The 19,914-nt window shown below is 67.7% G+C and overlaps 5 protein-coding genes across 5 annotated transcripts; 3 read left to right on the forward strand and 2 right to left on the reverse strand.

Moving 5' to 3' along the window:
- Positions 1-155: 155 nt before the first annotated feature.
- Positions 156-2,414, forward strand: MICPUN_82571 (predicted protein; the record flags this gene model as incomplete). The annotated part of the gene is made up of 4 exons (XM_002502861.1): positions 156-902; positions 975-1,175; positions 1,287-1,853; positions 1,938-2,414. 4 exons carry the CDS (start codon positions 156-158, stop codon positions 2,412-2,414), a joined length of 1,992 nt encoding a protein of 663 aa, XP_002502907.1.
- Positions 2,415-2,825: 411 nt separating this feature from the next.
- Positions 2,826-4,259, forward strand: MICPUN_67761 (DNA photolyase; the record flags this gene model as incomplete). Its single annotated transcript, XM_002502862.1, has 1 exon — positions 2,826-4,259. A coding segment is annotated over one exon (1,434 nt), but the record flags the coding sequence as incomplete, so codon positions are not given.
- A 762-nt stretch (positions 4,260-5,021) lies between these two features.
- Positions 5,022-7,163, forward strand: MICPUN_59403 (predicted protein; the record flags this gene model as incomplete). Its single annotated transcript, XM_002502863.1, has 1 exon — positions 5,022-7,163. One exon carries the CDS (start codon positions 5,022-5,024, stop codon positions 7,161-7,163), a length of 2,142 nt encoding a protein of 713 aa, XP_002502909.1.
- Positions 7,164-7,267: 104 nt separating this feature from the next.
- Positions 7,268-10,024, reverse strand: MICPUN_82791 (predicted protein; the record flags this gene model as incomplete). The annotated part of the gene is made up of 3 exons (XM_002503222.1): positions 7,268-7,901; positions 8,040-8,248; positions 8,420-10,024. The coding sequence occupies 3 exons, from the start codon at positions 10,022-10,024 to the stop codon at positions 7,268-7,270; spliced, it is 2,448 nt and encodes an 815-aa protein (XP_002503268.1).
- Positions 10,025-17,869: 7,845 nt separating this feature from the next.
- On the reverse strand, positions 17,870-19,787 carry MICPUN_91087 (predicted protein). The gene is made up of 3 exons (XM_002503223.1): positions 19,771-19,787; positions 19,527-19,561; positions 17,870-19,345 (listed from the first exon to the last, which is right to left on the reverse strand). Exons 2-3 carry the CDS (start codon positions 19,543-19,545, stop codon positions 17,958-17,960), a joined length of 1,407 nt encoding a protein of 468 aa, XP_002503269.1. The 5' UTR covers positions 19,546-19,561; positions 19,771-19,787; the 3' UTR covers positions 17,870-17,957.
- Between the last annotated feature and the right edge of the window lie 127 nt (positions 19,788-19,914).

Raw genomic sequence — 19,914 nt, forward strand, 5'->3', positions numbered from 1 at the left:
TTTTTGCGATGACGTCGCTCCCCGGAACCTTCTAAGTTAACAGCACCGACAAAGTAGACCCGCACACGGAGATGCGCGCAGCCGCGACGAGCCGCGCGACTGGAGGGACCGCGATGGTGATGCGGTCTGCGACATGCAGGCGCGCCGCGGAGTGCATGCGCCGCGCCGCGACCGCGCCTCGACTCCGAGCGACGGATCGCCCGACGCATCATCGCCGGCTCCACCCGGCTTCCACCGCAGCCGTCGCGACACGCGCGGACGCGGCTGAGCCGTCTCCGACCGGAACGACGGGGGCTCCCGCGCCGCGCGCCAAAGGCGTTAAGCTCCCCGCGTTCGATTACACCGCGCTCGTCGCGTCCGTGTGCGAGGTGCGCGCGTTGGGCGTGCCCACGAAGGTGGAGCTCGCCGCGCAGGCCGACGCCTACACCCTCGTGCTCGGCCTGCGTGGCATCGACGGAAACGTCGCGCTGCACGTGTCCTGGCACCCCGACGCCGCGCGCGTGTGCCTCGGACCGCCCCCGCCGAGGATCCACAAGACCGAGCAGCTATCGTTCGGCGAGCAGTGCCACGCGCTGCTCAGGAACCTCGTGCTGACGCGCGCGGCGCTGCCCGAGCCGTGGGAGAGGGTCGCGACGTTCTCATTCGCCGATCGGCCCGGAGACGAACCGCGGTTCACGCTGCACTGCGAGGTCATGGGACGCAACAGCAACGCCGTGCTGGTGGACGATGCCACGGGGAAGATCGCCGCGTGCGCCTACCAGGTGGGAGCCGCGCAAACGTCCGTGCGACCGCTGTCGCCGGGGTTTGAGTACCGACCGCCACCGCCTGCGCCGGGCGTAGCTCCGAACGACGCGCCCGCCCTCGCGGAGTGGCGCGATATCGTCACGAGAGCGGCGGCGTTGGTCGCGGACGACCGGGTCAAATCGTCCAAAAGTAAGGGGGGAACTAAGGGAGGAACCGGGCACGGGCAGCAGCCGACGCCCGGGGTGGAGAAGGGTATGGTTCGCGCGTTTCGCGGCGTGAGCCCGGCGCTCGCGGCGACGCTCCTCGCCGGCTCCGGCGCGAACGTCGGTTCCTCGGACCCTTCGCCGTCCGCCCTTACCGACGACGCGTGGCGCGCGCTCCACGAGGAGTGGCGGCGGTGGGTGGACGCGTTGACCGGCGCGGTGGACGCGGTCGGCGGCGGCGGCGGAGGTGGCGGAGGAGGCGGCGATAACGCGGCGGCGACCGCGATCCTCGAAGCCGCGGGTTGGTGCGACGGGGGCGGGCAGCTCCTGTTGCACGAGCCGGCGGACCCGATCGGCGCGGGCCTGACGCCGCTCTCGGCGGCGTCCAGGGCGGCGGACCCCGCGGGCGCCGGCGGGCCCGTCGGCGCGCTGTTCGCCGAGGTTTACGGCGGCGCGGGCGACGCCGACGTGTTCCGCCGGGAGAAGGACCGATTGCTCCAAGCCGTCGGCGCCGCCGTGAAAAAAAATCGTCAGAAGGTCAACTCCTTTCGTAAGCAGATCGCCGAGGCGGAGGCGCACGAGGACGTCAAGACCCGCGCGGACGAGATCATGGCGTATCAACACGGGTACCAGCAGGGAGCGAGCGCGCTCACGGTGTACGACTTTGAGACTGGGGAGGCTAAGGAAATCCCAATCGACGCGCTCAAGGGACCGGTTGCGGCGGCTGAGGCGCTGTATAAAAAAGCGAGGAAACAGCGGAGGACCGCGGGCGCCGTGGAGCCACTGCTCGAGGCGGCGTCGCGCGAGGCGGAGTACCTCGAGCAGGTTGAGTTTTCCCTCCGGGAACTGACGGGGCAGGGTGGCAAGGATGACGTTTTGGCGCTGGAGGAGATCGACGCCGAGCTCGTAGACGCGAGGCTCGTCAAGCCCACGGGCAAGGGCGCCGCGGCCGAGATCAAGCGACAGGAGAGATCGAGCGGCGGCGGCAAGGGGAAGAGAGGGGCAACGCCCTCGAAGCCCAAGAAGAAGGGCGGGCGGGACGATCCGATGATCAACATTCGGAGGTACGTCGCCCCCAGCGGGAAGGAGGTGCTCGTCGGTCGAAACAGCCGAGGCAACGAGGCGGTGAGCCTCTCCATCGGCAAGGATCAGGACGTGTGGTTCCACGTGCGCGGGGCGCCCGGCGCGCACGTCATCTTGCGGCAGCAGCCCGGACAGGAGGCCAGCGACGAGGACCTTCAGTACGCCGCGGATCTCGCCGCGTTTCACTCCAAGCTGCGAACGGGCGGGAAGGTTGACGTGTCGTTCACGTCGCCGAAATTCGTGCGAAAGCCGAGCGGCGGGAGGTTGGGGATGGTGACGATTGACAAGGAGAGGGTGATGCTGGGGATGCCGGACGCGAGCGAGGCGGCGGCGGAGGAGGAACGCGATCGCGCGGCGGGGAAGAAGACGGCGTCCTCTTGGTAGCACCGGTTTAATGCGACGTTTCGACGCGTCGAGATCTTCCGCAACAGCCGCAAACAGAAGCAAATATCATATCGAAACTCCCGAAAACCCGAAAAGGTGCGGCGGCCACTTCGCAGGAAGCGCCCGTGGTCCGCGCGGGCCCGTCGAGCGACAGCCAAGACGAGCCGCCGCGGTGTTACCGAGCTCGCGCGCGCCATGTCGGTCCTCGCGACGCATCTTCCGGCGGTCGCCCCGAGGCCCCCGACCGGGTGCGCGAGCCGATGGGCACCTCTCCGGGCTGCCACGTCGACGACCAAACCTCCGACGAGGACGGGCGTCCGAGGCGCGGCGTCCTCCGCCTCCGCGTCGTCGCCTTCGTCCCCGGATGACGCCACCGCGACGATAAGACCCTTATCAGGCGTTTGGTGCGATCCTCGGAGGGTCCGATCGCTTCGCGGCGGCGACGTCCCGGTGGGCGAAGGTCCTGTGGTGTACTGGATGTCCCGGGACCAGCGGGCGATGGACAACTGGGCGCTCTGCCACGCCCTCGCCGTCGCGCGCGAGCATCGCCGACCGCTGCACGTGGTCTTCGCGCTCGTCCCTGAGTTCGCCAACGCGGGCGCGAGGCAGTACTGCTTCATGCTCCGCGGGCTGAGGGAGCTGGAGTCGAGGCTGAGAGATCTCGGCATCCCGTTCCACCTCGCGCAAGGGCCGGACCCCGGCGTCTCCGTCCCGGCCGCCGCGGAACGCCTCGGGTGCTCCATGCTCGTCACGGATTTCTCCCCTCTGCGAATCGGACGCGCGTGGCGGGACTCGGTGACCACGCTGCTGTGCCCGGTGGACGTTCCGGTGGCGGAGGTTGACGCCCACAACGTCGTGCCGGCGTGGGTGGCGTCGGAGAAGCAGGAATACGCGGCGAGGACCATCCGGAAGAAGATCAACGGACGTCTCACCGACTTTCTCACCGACTTTCCAACGGTCGAGGACGTGCGCGAGGCGGCGACGGAGGCTGCCGCGGGCGCCGAGAAACACCCGGTGAGAAGCGCCGGGTCCATCGATTGGGACGGCCTGATCGACGCGGCGCGGGCAGGCGCGGGGGGGGCGGTGCCCGAGGTGCTCTCGCCGTCGCCGCCGCGGTCGAGGGCGCCGGGTGAAACAGCCGCGCTCGCGGCGCTGTTTGGTACCAGCGCCTCGTTTCTCCCCAATCGCCTCGCGCTGTACGGCAGCAGGAACGACCCCAACGTTCCGGAGGCGCTCTCCGGTCTCTCCCCGTACCTCCACTTTGGGCAGCTCTCGGCGCAGCGGTGCGCCGTCGAGGCTACGAAACACCGCGCGAAGCATCCGGAGGCTGTGGATTCATTTCTAGAAGAGCTCATCGTCCGACGCGAGCTCGCGGATAACTTTTGCCTCCACAACCCCCACTACGACTCCATCGCGGGCGCCCCGGGGTGGGCGCGGGAGTCCCTCGCGTTGCACGCTTCCGATGCGCGAGAGTTTGCGTACACTTTGGAGGAGTTGGAGCATTCGCGAACGCACGACGAGCTCTGGAACGCGGCGCAGAAGGAGCTGACGCACCTGGGCACCATGCACGGGTTCCTGCGCATGTACTGGGCCAAGAAGATCCTGGAGTGGACCGGCGAGGGACCGGAGGAGGCGCTGCGACGGGCGATTTATCTCAACGACAGGTACCAGCTGGACGGTCGCGATCCGAATGGTTACGTCGGGTGCATGTGGGCCATCTGCGGGGTTCACGACCAGGGCTGGAAAGAGCGCGACGTGTTCGGAAAGGTTCGGTACATGAACTACGCGGGGTGCAAGCGAAAGTTTAAGATCGCCGAGTACGTGGAGAGGGTGGAGAGGGAGGTTGCGAAGGAGCTCGCGGTGAGGTTGGCGAGGCGGGAGGAGGCGGTGGTGTGAAATTTTCCATGTGTGTGTGAAAATCACGAAAATGTCCCGAGTGCCTCTCGGCACAACGCTGGTGTCTCTGCCGCCGAATGAATTATTCGCGAGGGTGGGACGCGTGCACGAGCTTCCAAAGATGCGCCGGGGTCGTCTGGGTTTAACAGAGGGGTGGGTATATCGGGACTTTCATCGGCTGCACGCGTCCTTGCGGGGAGAAGCACATAACGCGCCAATGAATGGAGGCGGGAACACGTAATCGCCAATGAAATAATCATTGGATTATACACATAAGGGGTATTTTTTTACTAACTTGCGTAGTCTATCGTAGTCATATGTAGTCATCTCATAATTCAAGAATCACGGTTTATTTATCTACATAGAATCTAGCCAGGGGACGAAATGACTGTTTATAACTCATCAAGGACAGCTTGGTTTCTGAAACCGAGGCAAACCGAGGCATTATAGGCAAGCAGAACTACAAATGTGAACTCGCCAATGATTTTCCAGCTGCTTTTGACTCAAGAATGCCTGTCTATTTGCGCACGGGTTTTGGTTACGGACGAAAGTTACGGGGATTTTGACGAAAACTGAAAAAAGTTACGGGGATTTTGCCTTTGCGTCCGCAGCCTGGCAGCCCGTGCGTCAGCGAGCCCAACCGACAGGCCATTTTTTCGCCGAGTTGAACGCCCCTCGCGCAGTTCGACGCGCGCGTGCGGAGAGTTTGCCATGCGTGGGCGCGCGTCTTTACTCGCCATCGTGGTCGCGAGCCTCCTCGCGACCGCTTCGGCTCAGCCTAAACCCGAGAGGCCGAGCGGTGGGGGTCCGGGAGGCGGGGGGGCGGGAGCGGGAGACAAAAAACCACCGGGCTCGAGGCCCGGTGCGCCCCCGGCTGAAGGAAAGCCCCCCTCGCGGCCAGGTTCCGGGGGGTCCCTCGCCGCTGGTGGCAAGCTCGCGTTCGACTCCGCGACTGGTAAGCTGAAGGGAACGTGGGCCGGAGCCATCATCCCTTCTTACAGGGCGCCCATGGCTGCTCCGCTCCTCGGCACGGTGGGCTACGGAACGGACTCTAAACTCATCTACGGTCCGTTCGAGGCTGGGTTCGGTGCCGGGCCGACGTCCACGTCAGCGTCCGACGCTAGGCCCCCTTACCCTTGCAAGGACGGATCCACCTACTCGGGTTACTGCCCAGGCGGCATGGACGTCAAGACTTGCGAGGAGACGCTCTTCAAGACGTGCGCCAGCGGCACCGTTCGAACCGAACTCTTCATGGACGAGTGCGGGGGCCACGCCAACCCTTACCACTACCACATGGACCCCGTGTGCCTCTACAAACCGGACGACCCCGGTCATTCCGGCGTCGTTGGCGTCATGCTCGACGGCAGGCCCCTCTACGGCCGGCACGAAACCACGGGGACGGCACCCGCGGACCTCGACCCGTGCGGCGGGCACACCGGAACAGTGCCCGCGTACGATTCGTGGGGCATCCCGGAGGGCGCCAAGATCTACCACTACCACGCGCGGACCAAGCCGCCGTTCTTGCTCGGGTGCTACGGCGACGAGACTACCAGCTCGCTGCAGCACTGCCGGCGGCTGTACCAGTCCGGGACGCGCAAGTGCGGTGACGGCGCGGGGGTAACGATGAGCGGGTCTGTGGAGTTGGAGTACGATCTCTGGTGCCCGTGCTACGACTCGGACGGCAAGCAAGCCGATGGGGACTCCGACGACGACAAAGGGGGTGTGGTCGCGGCCCCCGGCCTCCCGGCCTCCCCGCCTCGGCCTCCCGGCCTTCCGGACGGCTACGACACCTGGGAGGAGTACAAGAAGGAGCAGGACAGGAAGGCTGAACACGCCAAGAGGGATGCGGAGAAGAAGAAAGAGGCTGAGGAGAAGAAGAAGAAGGAGGCTGAGGAGAAGAAGAAGGAGGCTGAGGACAAGAAGAAAGAGGCTGAGGAGAAGAAGAAGCAGGCTGAGGAGAAGCGCAAGAAGCTCGAGGAGAAGAAGAAGGAGGCTGAGGAGAAGCGCAAGAAGCTCGAGGAGGAGCGGAAAGAGGCAAAAGCCAAGCGCGACGCGATGCTCGCGAAGATTGCCGACGCAAAGGCTGCGCGGCGCGCTAAGGTCCTCGCGGACGCGGCCATCGCGGGCAAGAACGCGACGAGGGTGAAGTTCAAGAAGCCCGCGCCCAACGCCACCGCCGCGTGCGACCTCGCCTTTGCCGCCATGCCCTCGGTGAACTCCTCCAAGGCTTTTTGCAACGCCACCGAGACCTCCGCTTCCTCGGGCCGACGCCGCCGCATCCTCAACACCGAATACGACGTGACGATCGAGGTTAACCCCGAGGAGGTCAACGTGACCGCCGCGGTCACCGAGCTGCAGAGCGGGGGTATCACCCCCACCACCACCCAAGTCGACCCGCTGGTGGCGCTGGCCTCGGTGGACGGCGTCGATTCGGGGGACCTGACGGCGCTAAAGACCGAGGTGGCGGGCGCCGCGGAGGTGCAGGCGGAGGTTGCCGCCATCGAGGACCAGGTCGACTCGACCGAGGCTGAGGTTTCCGACGCCGAGGCGGAGGTGAAGGACGCCGAGGCGGAGGCTGACGGGCTCCAGGCGGAGGCTGACGAGCTCCAGGCGGAGGCTGACGAGCTCAAGGCAGAGGCTGAGTACGCCGACCAGGTTGCCGACGAGGAGAAGAAGAAGGCGGATGCTGCTGCTGACACCGTGAGTGCCCTTCCCCCGCGCTCCGACGACGAGGCCGACGTGGACATCATTACCACGACCAAACCGAAAGGAGGAGCCGCGGGGCTCGCGGGGCTTTTCACCGCGCTCGTCGCCACGGCCGCGGCGCTTGTCAGCGTTGGGCAAATCGGGTGAGCCCCGTTGTATCATACAAACCCCGTTGTATCATAGACTACGAAGGTATCTAAAAGTAGCTAGCAATATCAGCTTGTTGTAAAGTCAAGACGACGAGACTCTCTTCAGGCTCCCGCCACGCCCGGCGCCCACACCGCGATCCTCCCGTCCGCGAGTCCCCCGACGATGCACTCCTCCGGCGTGGTCCGCAGCGCCGTCACCGCCGGCCCCGGCCCGTCGTAGCGCGCGCAGACGCGAAGGTCGTGACAGTTACGGACGACGACCGCACCCTTCTCACCCCCGGTGACCAGGAAACGTCCATCGGGCGACAGCGTCAGCGCGTGCAGCCGCTCCGTGGCGTTCGCGGTCGCGAGGGGTGGCGCGTCCGACGGGGAGTTGATCCCGTGCGTCGAGAGCGTCAGTTGATCCCCGTCGTACACGAGAACCGCCGCGACGGGCGCCTCGAGGAAACAGAGCCACGACGGGACGCCCGCATCCGACCCCGCATCCCTGAGCGTCCGCAGGTGACGGCCCTGGCGCAGCGTGTGCAGCAACACCGCGCCGTCCGCGCCCCCCGACGCCACCAGGTCGAGCTCCGCGGAAGCCGCGACGCACGTCACCCCGTCCGCGTGACCGAAGAGGATCCGACGAGGACGCTGCCCGAGCCCGCCGCCGCGAGAGAAGGACGGATGCGCGCCGCCCCACCCGTCGGGCGGCGGCGTCACCTCCCACACGGCCACCGTGGTATCGCGAGAGCCGCTCACCACGATCGTCGCGCCGTCGTTCCACCCCAGGGCGTCGTCCCAGCCGGAGCCGTCGTCGTTATATCCCTGCGCGATGTTGAGCGCTTTGGTGCGGAGGGCGCCGAGCGCACCCTTGACGTCGGACTTGGCCCACGCGCGTCCCACCCGCCCGGCGGTGGTGGATATACACGTCACGAGGTCCCTGTGCCCGGTCGCGATCTGCAGCTCGCGGCTGTCCTCGACGGAGAGCACCCTCAGGCCGTGGTCCCAGTGTCCGCACGAGAGTAAAATTTTTCCACCCGCGAGCGTCGCGAAATGCTGCGAACCCACGACAGCCTCCGCGGCGAAAGGGGCGACCCTTCGCTTCACGGCGACGGAATCGCACTCCACCGCGTACCCCGCCGCGTATTGATCCCCACCCTGCGTCCAGTTTCCGGAACCCGTGATGTGTTCCTTGACGTCCTTGATGAGATCAGCGGCGGACCCGATGGCCTGCGTGAGCGCAGAGTTGCCCCCGTCGATCTTTGGGCGGACAAACCGGTGAGAGCCCACGGCGCAATCGACCGACGCCGTCACCACCTTGACCCCAGAAGGAAGCCCGGGGACGTTCGCCGATTGCCCGAAGAGGTTCCCCCCGCCGACCGACGCGAGGTCCGATCCCTCGACGGAGACGAAAGCGACGGGTGATGCCGGCGCGTTTGGGGGAAACCGAGGCGGCGCCGTCACGGATGTCAGCGCGACGCTGTGCGGCGAGTGGCGAATGGGCGGGAGCGGCGACGGGGGCGGCGCTCGCCTCGGGTGGGGTTTCCTGAAGAGCTGCGCGGGGGTCTGGCCGAAGTTGACGATCTGCGACTCCGCGGCGGCGCGAGCGTCCGGGTCCTTGACCGCGTCGAGGTCGACGGACCCTTCGTACGTGAGCGGGTGGAAGACGTTGCGGCGCTTCACGCTCTCGTCTCCGCGTTGCGCGTGGCCAAACACGAGATCGATCCACAGGTGCATCCTGGCAGAGACAGTCTCGGATTCCAGAGCCTCGCGCATGACGCGAATAAACTCGTGCGGGGAACCATCGGCCCACGGGGGTAACGCGACGTCGCCGACGGACGCGCCTTGCTGAGTGGCACCCAGGTTGAAGCCGCTGGAGTTTGCGAGAAATTCGGGGAGGGAGTAAAATTCCGGGATGAGCTCCTTGACGTCGGCGGTGGACTCGAGGCACGCACGCCAGCACCTGTCCACGGAGGCGAAGAGCCTGTCCGCGTGGTCGAATCGTCCCCCCTGGAGCGACCTCGCCAGCCCCGTGAACGGCTGGAGCCTGATGAGGAAGAAGAGGACAATCGCGGCGGAGGAGTAGTGCGACCCGTAGTGAAACGGCGGCGTCAGGCTGTCGGGATCCTCCGCCAGCAGCTGGTACCGCTCGATGAACTGCTTGAGCCTCGGTTCGTGGAGGGCGCCGACGGGCTTGGCCAGGTCCCTGAACACCTGCGGGTCGTTCAGGTCGATAGAGTCGGACGTATAATCCGACAGCACCCACGGAAACACGGGGTATTGCGTTAAATCGTTCCTGGTTCGACCGGCGAGCGTGTTGAGCGACATGAGGTAGTCAAACGTGGAAAGCTCACGCCGGCACCATCGCTCCTGCGCGCGCTGCGCCGCGGCGAGCTTACGACGCCGATCCATGAGCGTGATCCCCGGCCTGCACGTCGCGATGCGCATGGCGGCGTCGCGCGCCGATCGCTTATCTTGAAACGCGAGAAACGCGCTCCGCCGATCGATGAGGAAAATCTCGACGGCGACGTGCTGCAGCCGGTACCTCGCGTGGTGAACCTCATCGACGCGAGCGATGGGCCAGCGCCAGAACCGTTTCTTGCTCTTTTCGCTGCCCTCGGCGGTTGACGCGGATTCTTCGCCGTTTCGATCGTCGTCCTGGTCCCTATCCGCGATGAAACTCACCGCGGCGCGCGAAACCTTGACCTGCCCCCGAACCGTTCGCTTGGAGCCGACCAGCACGGCGGGCAGGCTCAGCAGAATCTTACGCCTATCCTCGCGCGTGAGCTCCGCAGCCTCGCGCTCAGCCTCCGCAGCTTTTGCCGCGGCGGCAGCCTCGGCCTCGGCCTCGGCGCTCGCGACGGCAGCCTCGTCCATCGTCCCGTCGTCCTCCTCGGTTTTCCTCACCCGGAGAGCGTCCCCGCCGACCAACTTGCTCATCTCATCCGCGTTGACGGATACGCCCAAACTACCGGCAGCCTTTTCCCCGTCCCGGTCCTCGTCGCGGTACACGACGTAGTGGTAGTCTCGCTTGAGACGTAACCTGCGGTGGGAACTGTCCTCGGCGCTGTCGAGCTTCCACTTGTACGGCGGTCGAGTCGGGTCCTCGGATGAACCCCGATACGCCGCCGACCATGGCCCGCTCTCATCCGTGAGCTCGCGCAGTAGCGACGTCCATCGACGGTCCATGGCCTGCGCCTCCTCTTCGGACCGCGCGTTGGCGAGGGCTCTGCGCTGCGCTTCCCTGTCGCACACCTGGGACATCACCGCGGCTCTGCGCTCGAGTAAACCGCGCTCGGCGGTTCGCTCGTGGTAATAGGACGAAGCCGCCTCCGAAGCGGCGCGCTCGCTCGCGGCTCGGCGAGCCTCGGCAGCCCTGCGGCCCTCCTTGGCGTCGAACGCGGCTCCCGCGGCGGCTTTTTGCTCGGAGATGAGCCCGCGCAGGGGATCCCCGCCGTCCGACCCCGACGTGGTCATCACGGCGGCGGCCACCGCGCTGGCTCGGACGCTCCCTCCGCCGGGGACGACGCCGCCCCGAAGGGATCCGCCGCCGCCGTCTCCGTGAAGCACATCCTTCCCTCTCCCCACGGCCGCGCCCACGAGCCGCCCCGCGAGCGCCGCTCGTTCGGGCGACGACGGCGCGAGGTCGTTCTCCGCGCGGACGAGCGCGGCGAGGAACCAGTGCAGCCGAGCGGACGTGCTCTCCCGCTCCTCGTTGGACATCGGGGCGCTCGGCAGGATTGAACCGAGGAGCGTCTCCAGTTTGTTGGTTGCGGATTCAGCCATCGGCGACGGAGCCTCTCGGATGTACGCGACGATTAGGCGGAACGCGACGCGCTGTAACGCCGCCCGTTGCGCGGGTCTCTGCGCCGCGAGTTTTTTGCGCGGTAGATCCTCCGTGGACCCAAAGTCGACGTCGTGACCGTCCAGAACCGTGGAATTTTGCCTCGAGTGACCCGGCGTACCCCTCGCGCCGTTATTAGACTTTACGGTGGGTGCCAAAGCCTCGATCGCCGACCACGCCCCCTCGCACATGCGCAGAGTCTCCGCCGCGAGACCCTGCTCCGGGGAGAGCTCGGTGACGAGCGGAAGGAGGGACCAGAGGTTATCGCAGCACGGAGCCGCCGCGAGCGTGCTCGTCCAACTCGCCGATGAAACGTCTCCGGCATCCTCCGAAGGCGGCGGCGGCAGAGTCTGTTCGAGGAGCCCCTCGAAAAGGTCGGCGAGCAGCGTGCGCAACGAGGCCGGCGCATCGAGCTGGTTCCGGTCCCCCGCGGCCGCGACGACGGCCGCGGTCGTCTCCACGACCCCGGCGCCCCCCTCGACCCGCAGCACCGCGTGGGTGTGGAGCGCCCTGAAGAGTCTCAGCGCCAACGCGCGTTCCTCGTCGACGCTCTTGGTGAACACCGGCATGAGCCACTGCTGCCACCCGGCCTGGCCCAGGACCACGTGCGCGTTCCCGGCCGCGCCCTCGACCAGGCTCAGGATCAGTTCCAACACCCCCGCGCGCATCTCGCTCTCCTCACTCTTCTCCAAGAGTCGAAGCAGGAGACCCGCGGCGGAGGCGTGGACGATGCCCGGTACCCCCGAGGTGGACGATCCGGCGACGGGCTCGAGCAGGGTTCCCTTGGACAGCTGAACGGCTCCGGCGGATCCGCTGCTGGACACCGAGGCGAAGAAACGACCGGCCGCGTATTTAGCCGCGGCCCTCGCCGAGGCGACGGATACCCCGCCAAAGGTTGAAGATTTTGACGACGGTTTCGATCCCTTGGCGACTGGCGCGGCGACCGCGGGGACGGGCTGGCCCCCGAGCATGAGCTCGAACAGCGCCGCCCGTATGTCGTGTGTCAGCGGGAATCGAACGAGCGCCTCTCCCACCGCGGACATGAGCCCCGGGGGCGCCATCTGGTGTTTACCGTCCCCGGCGTCGTGCGCGTCGGCGGCGTCAACTTCCCGGGACCTCGGCATCAGCGCGGTGAGCAGGCGAATGGCGACCGCCCTGGTCTCCGCGTGCGTGCGGGTGAGGGGCGCGAGGACCACCGCGGCGCCGCAGCACTCGCTGACGATGGCCCCGGCGAGCCACGTCCCGAGCGGCGACCCGGGCTGGAGCATGTCGACGAAAGCCTCCAGAACGTCGGCGGCGGCGGCGCCGGCGGCGTCCGACTCGCCGGCGTCCTCGACGGCGGAGAACGCCGCCTGAACCGTCTCGTAGTACACCGCGGGAACGGCGCCCACGAGGAGCTCGCCCATCACGGCGAGCAGCGCCCTGCGACGGGCGCGCGCCGCCGCCGGGTTCAGCCCGGGGTGCGACCTAAATTCAGCCACGGCGTCGACAATCGTATTCGGGGGTATCAGCGACCTCAGCGCCGCGGGATCGCGTTTGGCGAGCTTCTGAAGGAAGCGCGAGTGCGCCGCGAGCGCCTCCTCGGGTACGTTTGCCCCGGCCCACATGCGAAGGTCCAGGAGAAGCCGAACGGCCGCCTGCTCGGTGTCCCCACCCGGCCCCTGCCACGCGTGCCTTCCCACGCTCCTCACAAGCCGCTCCATCGACGGCAGCGCCGCGGCGGAGAGTCGCCGGCCCCCGTCGCGGCGGAGCAGGTGCGCGATGAGCGCGAAACCCCCGCTCACCTGCAGCGCCTCCTGGTTCAGCCGCGAGCCCTCGAGCATCGCCGCGAGCAGGTCGATCGCGTCTCGAAGTTCAGCCGCCGCGTCGTCGTCGTCGCCGCCGTCGCGCTCAATCGGCGCGAGAAGCGGGAAGAGCACGTGCACGCCGCCGAGGCAGTGTACGATGTCCCTGGCGCTGTGCGTGGCGCACACTCGCGCGGATCCCACGAGGTCCGCAGCCTTTAACCTGTTCCCACCGTCGTGCCCGGTCCCCCCGACGACGCCCTCCTTCAGAACCCCCACGAGCCCCTTCTCCTTGACGTCCTTGAGGAGGTTCCCGAGCGACCCGCCGTGATCCGCCACGGTGGAGTAACAGTCCCGCCCGTACGCAGCCGCCGCGTTGAGCGACAGCACCAGCCTCGGCGCCAGGCTCTCGCGAACCTCGCGAGCCTCCGACGGGCTCATCCCGACCCCCGCGAGCGCGAGACCCGACGCGGTATCCGCGGGAGAAAACGATCCGAGATAATCCGGACCGAGCGAGTTGACCGCGGCGACAGCCGAGTGCCCCAGGACGTCGTCGAAAAATCGCACCGACCCAAACTGCCCGGAAAATGGCGCGGCACCCACGGCTGCGGCCGCCGCCGCGCCTTTCGCGACCGCGTGGTGACTCATCGCCGCCGCCGCGGCCATCGCCGCGGCGTCAAACTCGTTGAAGGCGCCAAAGGACGAAGCCGTCAGCGGCTCGGTCACCTTCGGGAACCTGAGCTTGGCGGTTGATTTCTGCTCGCCGTCGACGAAGAGCTTGACCGCGGCGGTGGAAAGCGGCGGACGGCCGGGCGAGTGCGCGATGACGAGGAACATCCATCGCTTCTCCTTGATCTCCGCGGGAAGATGCGCGTTCTCAGCCTTCGCCACGCCGCTCTGCCCCGCCGAGAACGTGCTAACGTCCACCCCGTCGGGGCTGAGCTCCGCGGCGACGCCGAGCCCGGACGCCGTCCTCAACGCGAACAGGGCCATGCGACTGGTGCTTCCACCCGTCGGGAAGGATTCCACGCGCATCCACGCCGCGAACGTGTAACCCGCGCGCCCGCTCGGCCAAGCGAGAGGGTTGCTGAGCACCAGCGAACCCGGCCCATTTTCAACCTCCCCGCCGCCGCCGCCGCCGCCGCCCAGGAGCGTGTGATGACCCCCCCCGCCGTTACCCGCGCCCGTGAAGTCGAAGTACGCCGCCGGCCCGTCGCGACGTGCGGCGGCGCGCAGCGCACTCAGCAACAGGCGCCGGCCGCGCGGTCCCATCCGGGGGTCCGCCAGCATCCGGAACACGGCGCGGAAATTTCGAGCCGAGAGCGAGTGCGACGCGCAGGATCCGATGCAAACCGCGATCCGCGCGGACGTGCTGTCGTCCGACGACCCAAACCCCGCCCCCGCCGGGTCATCCCCTTCTTTCTCAACTCGCGAGTGCGTTTCCCCCGTTTCGTCGCTGTTTCCCTCGTCGTCGCGCGCAGCGTCTGCGAACCATTCCAACAGTTCGCCGAGCAGGTCCGCCTGGTCGGCGGCGGCGCGGGACGCGACGGAATCCGCCAGCAGTCTCGCGAAGACGTCGAGGATCCACGTCCTCAGCGTCGCCTGATCGGCACCGAGCGCCTTCGCGGTCCATCCCCCGCGTCCGCGCAGCAGCGACGTGATCACCGGGAGCGCGCCCGGGTTTCGAATGACCGCGCCGGCTCCCGGATCTCGGCCATCCTCGGGGAAGTCGGCGTCGACCGCCAGCTGCAGGACCTTGGCCAGCAGCGTCCGCGAGGCGGGAGCGTCCCCCCACGCCGTGCACAGCGCCGCGTTGAGCGTTTCGTAGCCCACGTCCCGCCCAAACGCCGACGCGGCGTCTTCAGACTCGGCCAGCAGACTTCTCAGCGTGGACAGCACATCCAGCACGACGAGCTCTCGAACCCTCGCGTCGCCGTACTCCCCGTTGAGCAGGCTGATCACCTGCACGTAGGCTTCCCCGTTGGCTTCCGCGGACGCCAGGTGCGCCCGGATCGCGGCGCCTCCCGGACCGGCCAGCGCCGCGCGGAGCCCCGCGAGAAGCGCCGTCAGAGCCGCCGGGTCGCGATCGGGCCCCGCCGCCGCCTCCCTGGCGCGGGGTAAACTCTGAAGGTACCGACGCAGGAGCGCGCTCCACGGCCCCTTGGCGTGGGATACACCCGCACCGCTCGCCACGAGCGCGGTGAGGCAGCGTATGGCCAGCCCCTGGGTGCCCGGGGCCCACGCGAGTTCAAACATAAAATCGACGACGGTTCCCGAAGCCGTCGCCGCCGCGCCCACCGCGGGACCGCCGCGTTCCAGCACGGTGGACAGCACCTCCAACACCCCGTGCGTCGCGAGCGCCTCGACGTTAACGCCTTCAACCCCCTTAGTAACGCCTTCCACCGCGGGAAAGCCCCACGCGTTCGCCTGAACCTTCGCGACGCCTGCGAGTCGAGTCGCGGCGTCGGCGCGAAGCACAGCCACCGACGTGGGCCGGGGCGACGCCGCCAACAACCTCGAAAGCGCCGGGGCGAGCACGACGACCGCCGCGGGCTGCAACGCGCGAGCTTCGATGGCGTCGAGCATCGCCGTGACCTCCGGCTCGTTGCCCCCGGTCCCGGCGTCGACGGTGACGTGCCCGCCGCCGTCCCCAGCCGCGGCGGCTCCCGCCAGCCACGCGGCGACGCCGCCGGGGGAGACCCCGCCGGGGGATCGGCAATCGTGGGAGAGCAGCTGGGTCCACGCGCCGCGGCCCCTGGCGACGTCGATCGCGACGTGCGGGTACGAGGCGATGAGACGGTGCACGAAGTGCGCGGCGTGTCTGCGCAGGAGACTTCCCGCCTTTGCCGCGACGTCCTCGGGATTCAAAAATTGGCGAGCGGTGACCCGAGCAGGGGAGGACGCCGCGGGGGACGATACCGACGGCGCGGACGTGGACCCCGCCCCCCCCCCGACACCGCCGATTTCGTCGAAAGGATCGCCCGCGTCGTTTGCGTCGTCGTCATCCCCGAATGGATTCCCTGACGCCGCGGTGAACCCCCGCGGCTCCGCAGACTCCGCAGACTCCGCGGGCTCCGCGGGCTCCTTCGGGGGCGTCGCCGGCGCCGGGGATGGACCCGGGGCGACGGCGCTCGCCCCTCCCTCGGTTCGTTCACCGGCGGTTTCCGCGGTGATGTCCAACCTGGAGGCTTCCATGACCGCGCCGACGATGTGAAGCGCGAGCCGCTCCATCGAACCCCGAGCGGCGGACCTCGACCCCGCCGCCGCCGCCGCCGCCGCCAGGTCCCCGGAGGACCCGCGGCTGCCGATTCCCCCCCCTCCCACGGTCGGCCCATCCCCTCCGCCGACCCCGCCCTCGCCGGCGATGAACGCCCAGAGCACGTCGAACGCGCGTCGAAGCTCCTCCCCGGGCGGTCGGGTCTGAACGTCCCGAGCCCCGACGGCGAAAAACCCGTCGACGTCGCCCTCCTCGACGACGTCGCCGGCCCAATCCCCCTCCGCTCCCCCGTCGCGAACGAGCGACGCCGCCGACGCCACGGCGCCCCGACGCAGCATCGCGACCAGCCTCGGCCCGAACGCCCCGCCCTCGATCGCGCGCTTGACGTTCTGTCCGTTTCGTCGGACGGCTCGTCGCACGGCGTCGAGCGCGAGCGCCCCAAGCTCGAGCACCTCAAACGACAGCTGTGCGCCGCCGCCAGCTGTGTCGCCCCCGTTCAGGTCCCACTCGGTCACCTCAGGACGAGGACGCGCCGGGTCCGCATCATGCGTCCCGGTGGCGTCGACGCCGATGCCCTCTATGAGCATCTCGAGCCCCCCCGCGCCCCGCAGCGAGTGCTGCGCCGCGGCGGATCCGGCGAGCGCCGCGCAGAGCGTCCTGAGGAGTAAACCCTCGAGCGCCACCGCCGCAGCCTCCGAGCCGGTGGGGGCGCGGTGGAGCAGCCGCTGGATCCTGATCATCTCCACGAGCGCGGTGAGACCGCCGCACTCCAGCAGGGGCTTGACCGCGGGGGATTCGGCGGCTGGCGAGCGAGGCGCGACGGTTGAGTTTTGAAGGGTTCGATCGGCTGAATGCGTCCCGGATCGATCAGCCGCGGCGCCGCCGTCGTCTGACATGCCGAACCCCCCCGCGATGGACCCGAATCGAAGGTCCGCGTCCAAAAAGTTGCTCAGCACCGACGCGCCGTGCGCGCAGAGGAGTTCCAGGGTACCCAGCTGCGCGGCCACCTCCGCGGCTGTTCCCATGCTGGACCCGCCGCGTCCCCCGGGGTGCCGCATCGCCGCGAGGTTCCCCAGCACGTTCAGGCGGTGCATGGCGAGCTTGAGGAGCGCGGTGAGGGCGTCGAGGAGTCCGAGGCGGATGAGCCAAGCGCGGTTGTGCGCGGATCTGGTGGCGACGACGCACGCGTTGAGCAGGGCGAGTCCCGCGGCGCGCTGGAGGGCATCGGGTCCGTCGGTGCGGATCTGTGCGCCCGACGCCCCGAGCGCTAACGCGGCCTCCAGCTTAGCGTGCACGCGGTGCAACGACGATACGAGGCCGCGAAGCACCGCGGTGGGGTGCCCGCCGGCGCATCCCACGATCGTCCCGTCGCCCCCGGGGCCGTTCGATCCGTCCGAGGGCGGGGGAAACCACCCGTCGAAGCAGGCGTTGAACCCCTCGAGGAACGATTCCAGTGCCTCATCCTGCTGCTGCGAAGCTTCGGGGGCTCCCTCGAACACGGTCCACAGGAACTGGACGTGCGACTCGTTCGGATCCCTGTCGTTGAATCGAACGTCCCGAAGCGACGCGGGATCGGCGCCCTCCGGCCCGAGCCCCGAGCCGCCCCCGCCCGCGGGTCCCGAGTTTCCCGCTCTCGAGGAGGAATCGCGTGCCGACGAGGACGTCGAGGCGCCGCTCACTCCAGCGCGGGCCTGCGCCGCGGCCGACTCCGCCGCGGCCGAGAGCTTGGAGAGGCTCTTCTTGAAGAAATCCATGGCGCCCCGGTGATCGTCGAGCCCTCTCGACGCCTCCAGGCGCGCCTCCTAAGTGGGAGGGAATACTCGAGGCTAACAACTGCGGCAGCTGCGGTGACTTTCGCGGTGAGATCCGAAAACGAAAGTTGGGACGATCTTTGCTTCAACTCGTCTCAAGACTCTACAGGCTACATACGGGCAAAAACTTCCCCCACACCCCCACAACGTGCACTTACGCACCCTCCGCGGACTTGATGAAGGGATCGATGGGCTTACCGAGCGCGTACACGATGAATCCAATCTCCCTGAGGTGGTCGTGGTCGAGGATGAGTCGGCCGTCGAAAACAAACGCGGGCTTCTGCATGACGTCGTAGATCTCCTTCCAGTCGTACGACTTGAACTCGTCCCACTCGGTCATGATGGTGACGGCGTGGGCGTCCTGAAGGGCCTCCTTGGCGGTCTTGTAGCAGGTGATGTTACCCATCATGCCCTCCATGTCGTACGCGATCTGGTCCTCCTTGACCTGGGGATCGTAAATTGCGAGCTGCGCGCCATCCTCGATGAGGCCCTTGCCCACGTCGATGGCCGGGGTCTCGCGGGTGTCGCCGGTGTCCTTCTTGAACGCGAAGCCCAGCATGGCGATCTTCTTGTTGCGGATGGTGTTGAACATGGCGGACACCACGCGACGCACAAAGCGGCTCTTCTGGTAGTCGTTCATGCCAACCACGCTGTACCAGTAATCCGCAACCTCCTTCAAGCCATGGCACTCACAGATGTACGCGAGGTTCAGGATATCCTTCTGGAAGCAGGAGCCGCCGAAGCCCACGGAAGCGTTCAGGAACTTCGGTCCGATGCGGCTGTCCGTGCCGATGGAGTGGGCAACCTGCGCGACGTCGGCGCCGGTGGCTTCGCAGAGCGCCGACATGGCGTTGATGGAGGAGATGCGCTGCGCGAGGAACGCGTTGGCGGCGAGCTTGGAGAGCTCGGCGGACCAGAGGTTGGCGGTGATGATCTGATTCTTGGGAACCCAGTTGGCGTACACCTCCGCGAGGGCGTCGACGGCAGCCTGGCCAGCCTCGTTCTCGATCTTGCCTCCGATGAGGACGCGGTCGGGCGCGGTGAGGTCGGAGATGGCGGTGCCCTCGGCGAGGAACTCGGGGTTGGAGAGGATGTCGAACTGGACGCTGGCGTCGCTGCAGTTGCGCTTGAGGACCTTCTCGATGGCTTCCGCGGTGCGAACCGGCACGGTGGATTTCTCGACGATGATCTTGTTGTCCTTGGACTCAGCCGCGATGGTTCGCGCGGCGGACTCCCAGTAGGTGAGGTCCGCCGCCTTGCCGCTTCCGAGGCCGGTCTTCTTGGTGGGGGTGTTGACGGACACGAAGATCATCTGCGACTCGCGGATGGCACCCGCGACGTCGGTGGAGAAGAAGAGGTTCTTGCCCCTGCACGCCTTGACCACCTCGTCGAGGCCGGGCTCGTAGATTGGGAGCTCGTCGCTGTTCCAAGCGTCGATCCTGGGCTGGCTGATGTCCACCACGGTCACCTTGATGTGGGGGCACTTCAGGGCGATCATGGCCATGGTCGGGCCACCGACGTAGCCGGCGCCGATGCAGCAGACTGGAGAGACGGGGGGAAAGGGCGGGGAACGGTCAGCGGGTCGGGTAAAGGGAAACGGGGGCTTCCCTTCGCGGGGCCGCGGATGGGGACATCGGTTCGGAGATGACAGCGACGGCGAGAGGCGGGGACCGCGTAGGGCGCCCCTTCAGGCGGGTGGGCGCGCGTCGGGGTGCACACTCACTCGTTGTAATCTTAACCATCGCTTTTCGATCAAATCTGCGGAGGGAAGGGGGAAACGGCGGGTGAGCGGGGCGCCGGGGGCGGGGGCGAAAAGTAATCCGTTGATGGCCGAGAGGGGCCGACGTTTCGCGACGGGGACCGCGCCACGACGCCGGTGCGACGATCGAGCGGGAAGAAACCGACGAGTGCGTTTCGCGCGACGTCGGGGGTTGTGAGGGAGGTCAAGACAGGGCGCGGGGACTCACCACGCGCTCGCTGCGCTGCGATCTGGTGGTTGATCGTTGCTGGGCACGTCCACTCACTCTCGCCGGCGATGCCGCGGGAGATGGGTGGCGGAGAAGCCTCGCCGCGAAACGAAGATTCCCAGTAATAATCCGCATACGCACGCG

Source organism: Micromonas commoda, chromosome 6 (genome assembly GCF_000090985.2).
Source record: "Micromonas commoda chromosome 6, complete sequence".
NCBI lineage: Eukaryota > Viridiplantae > Chlorophyta > Mamiellophyceae > Mamiellales > Mamiellaceae > Micromonas > Micromonas commoda.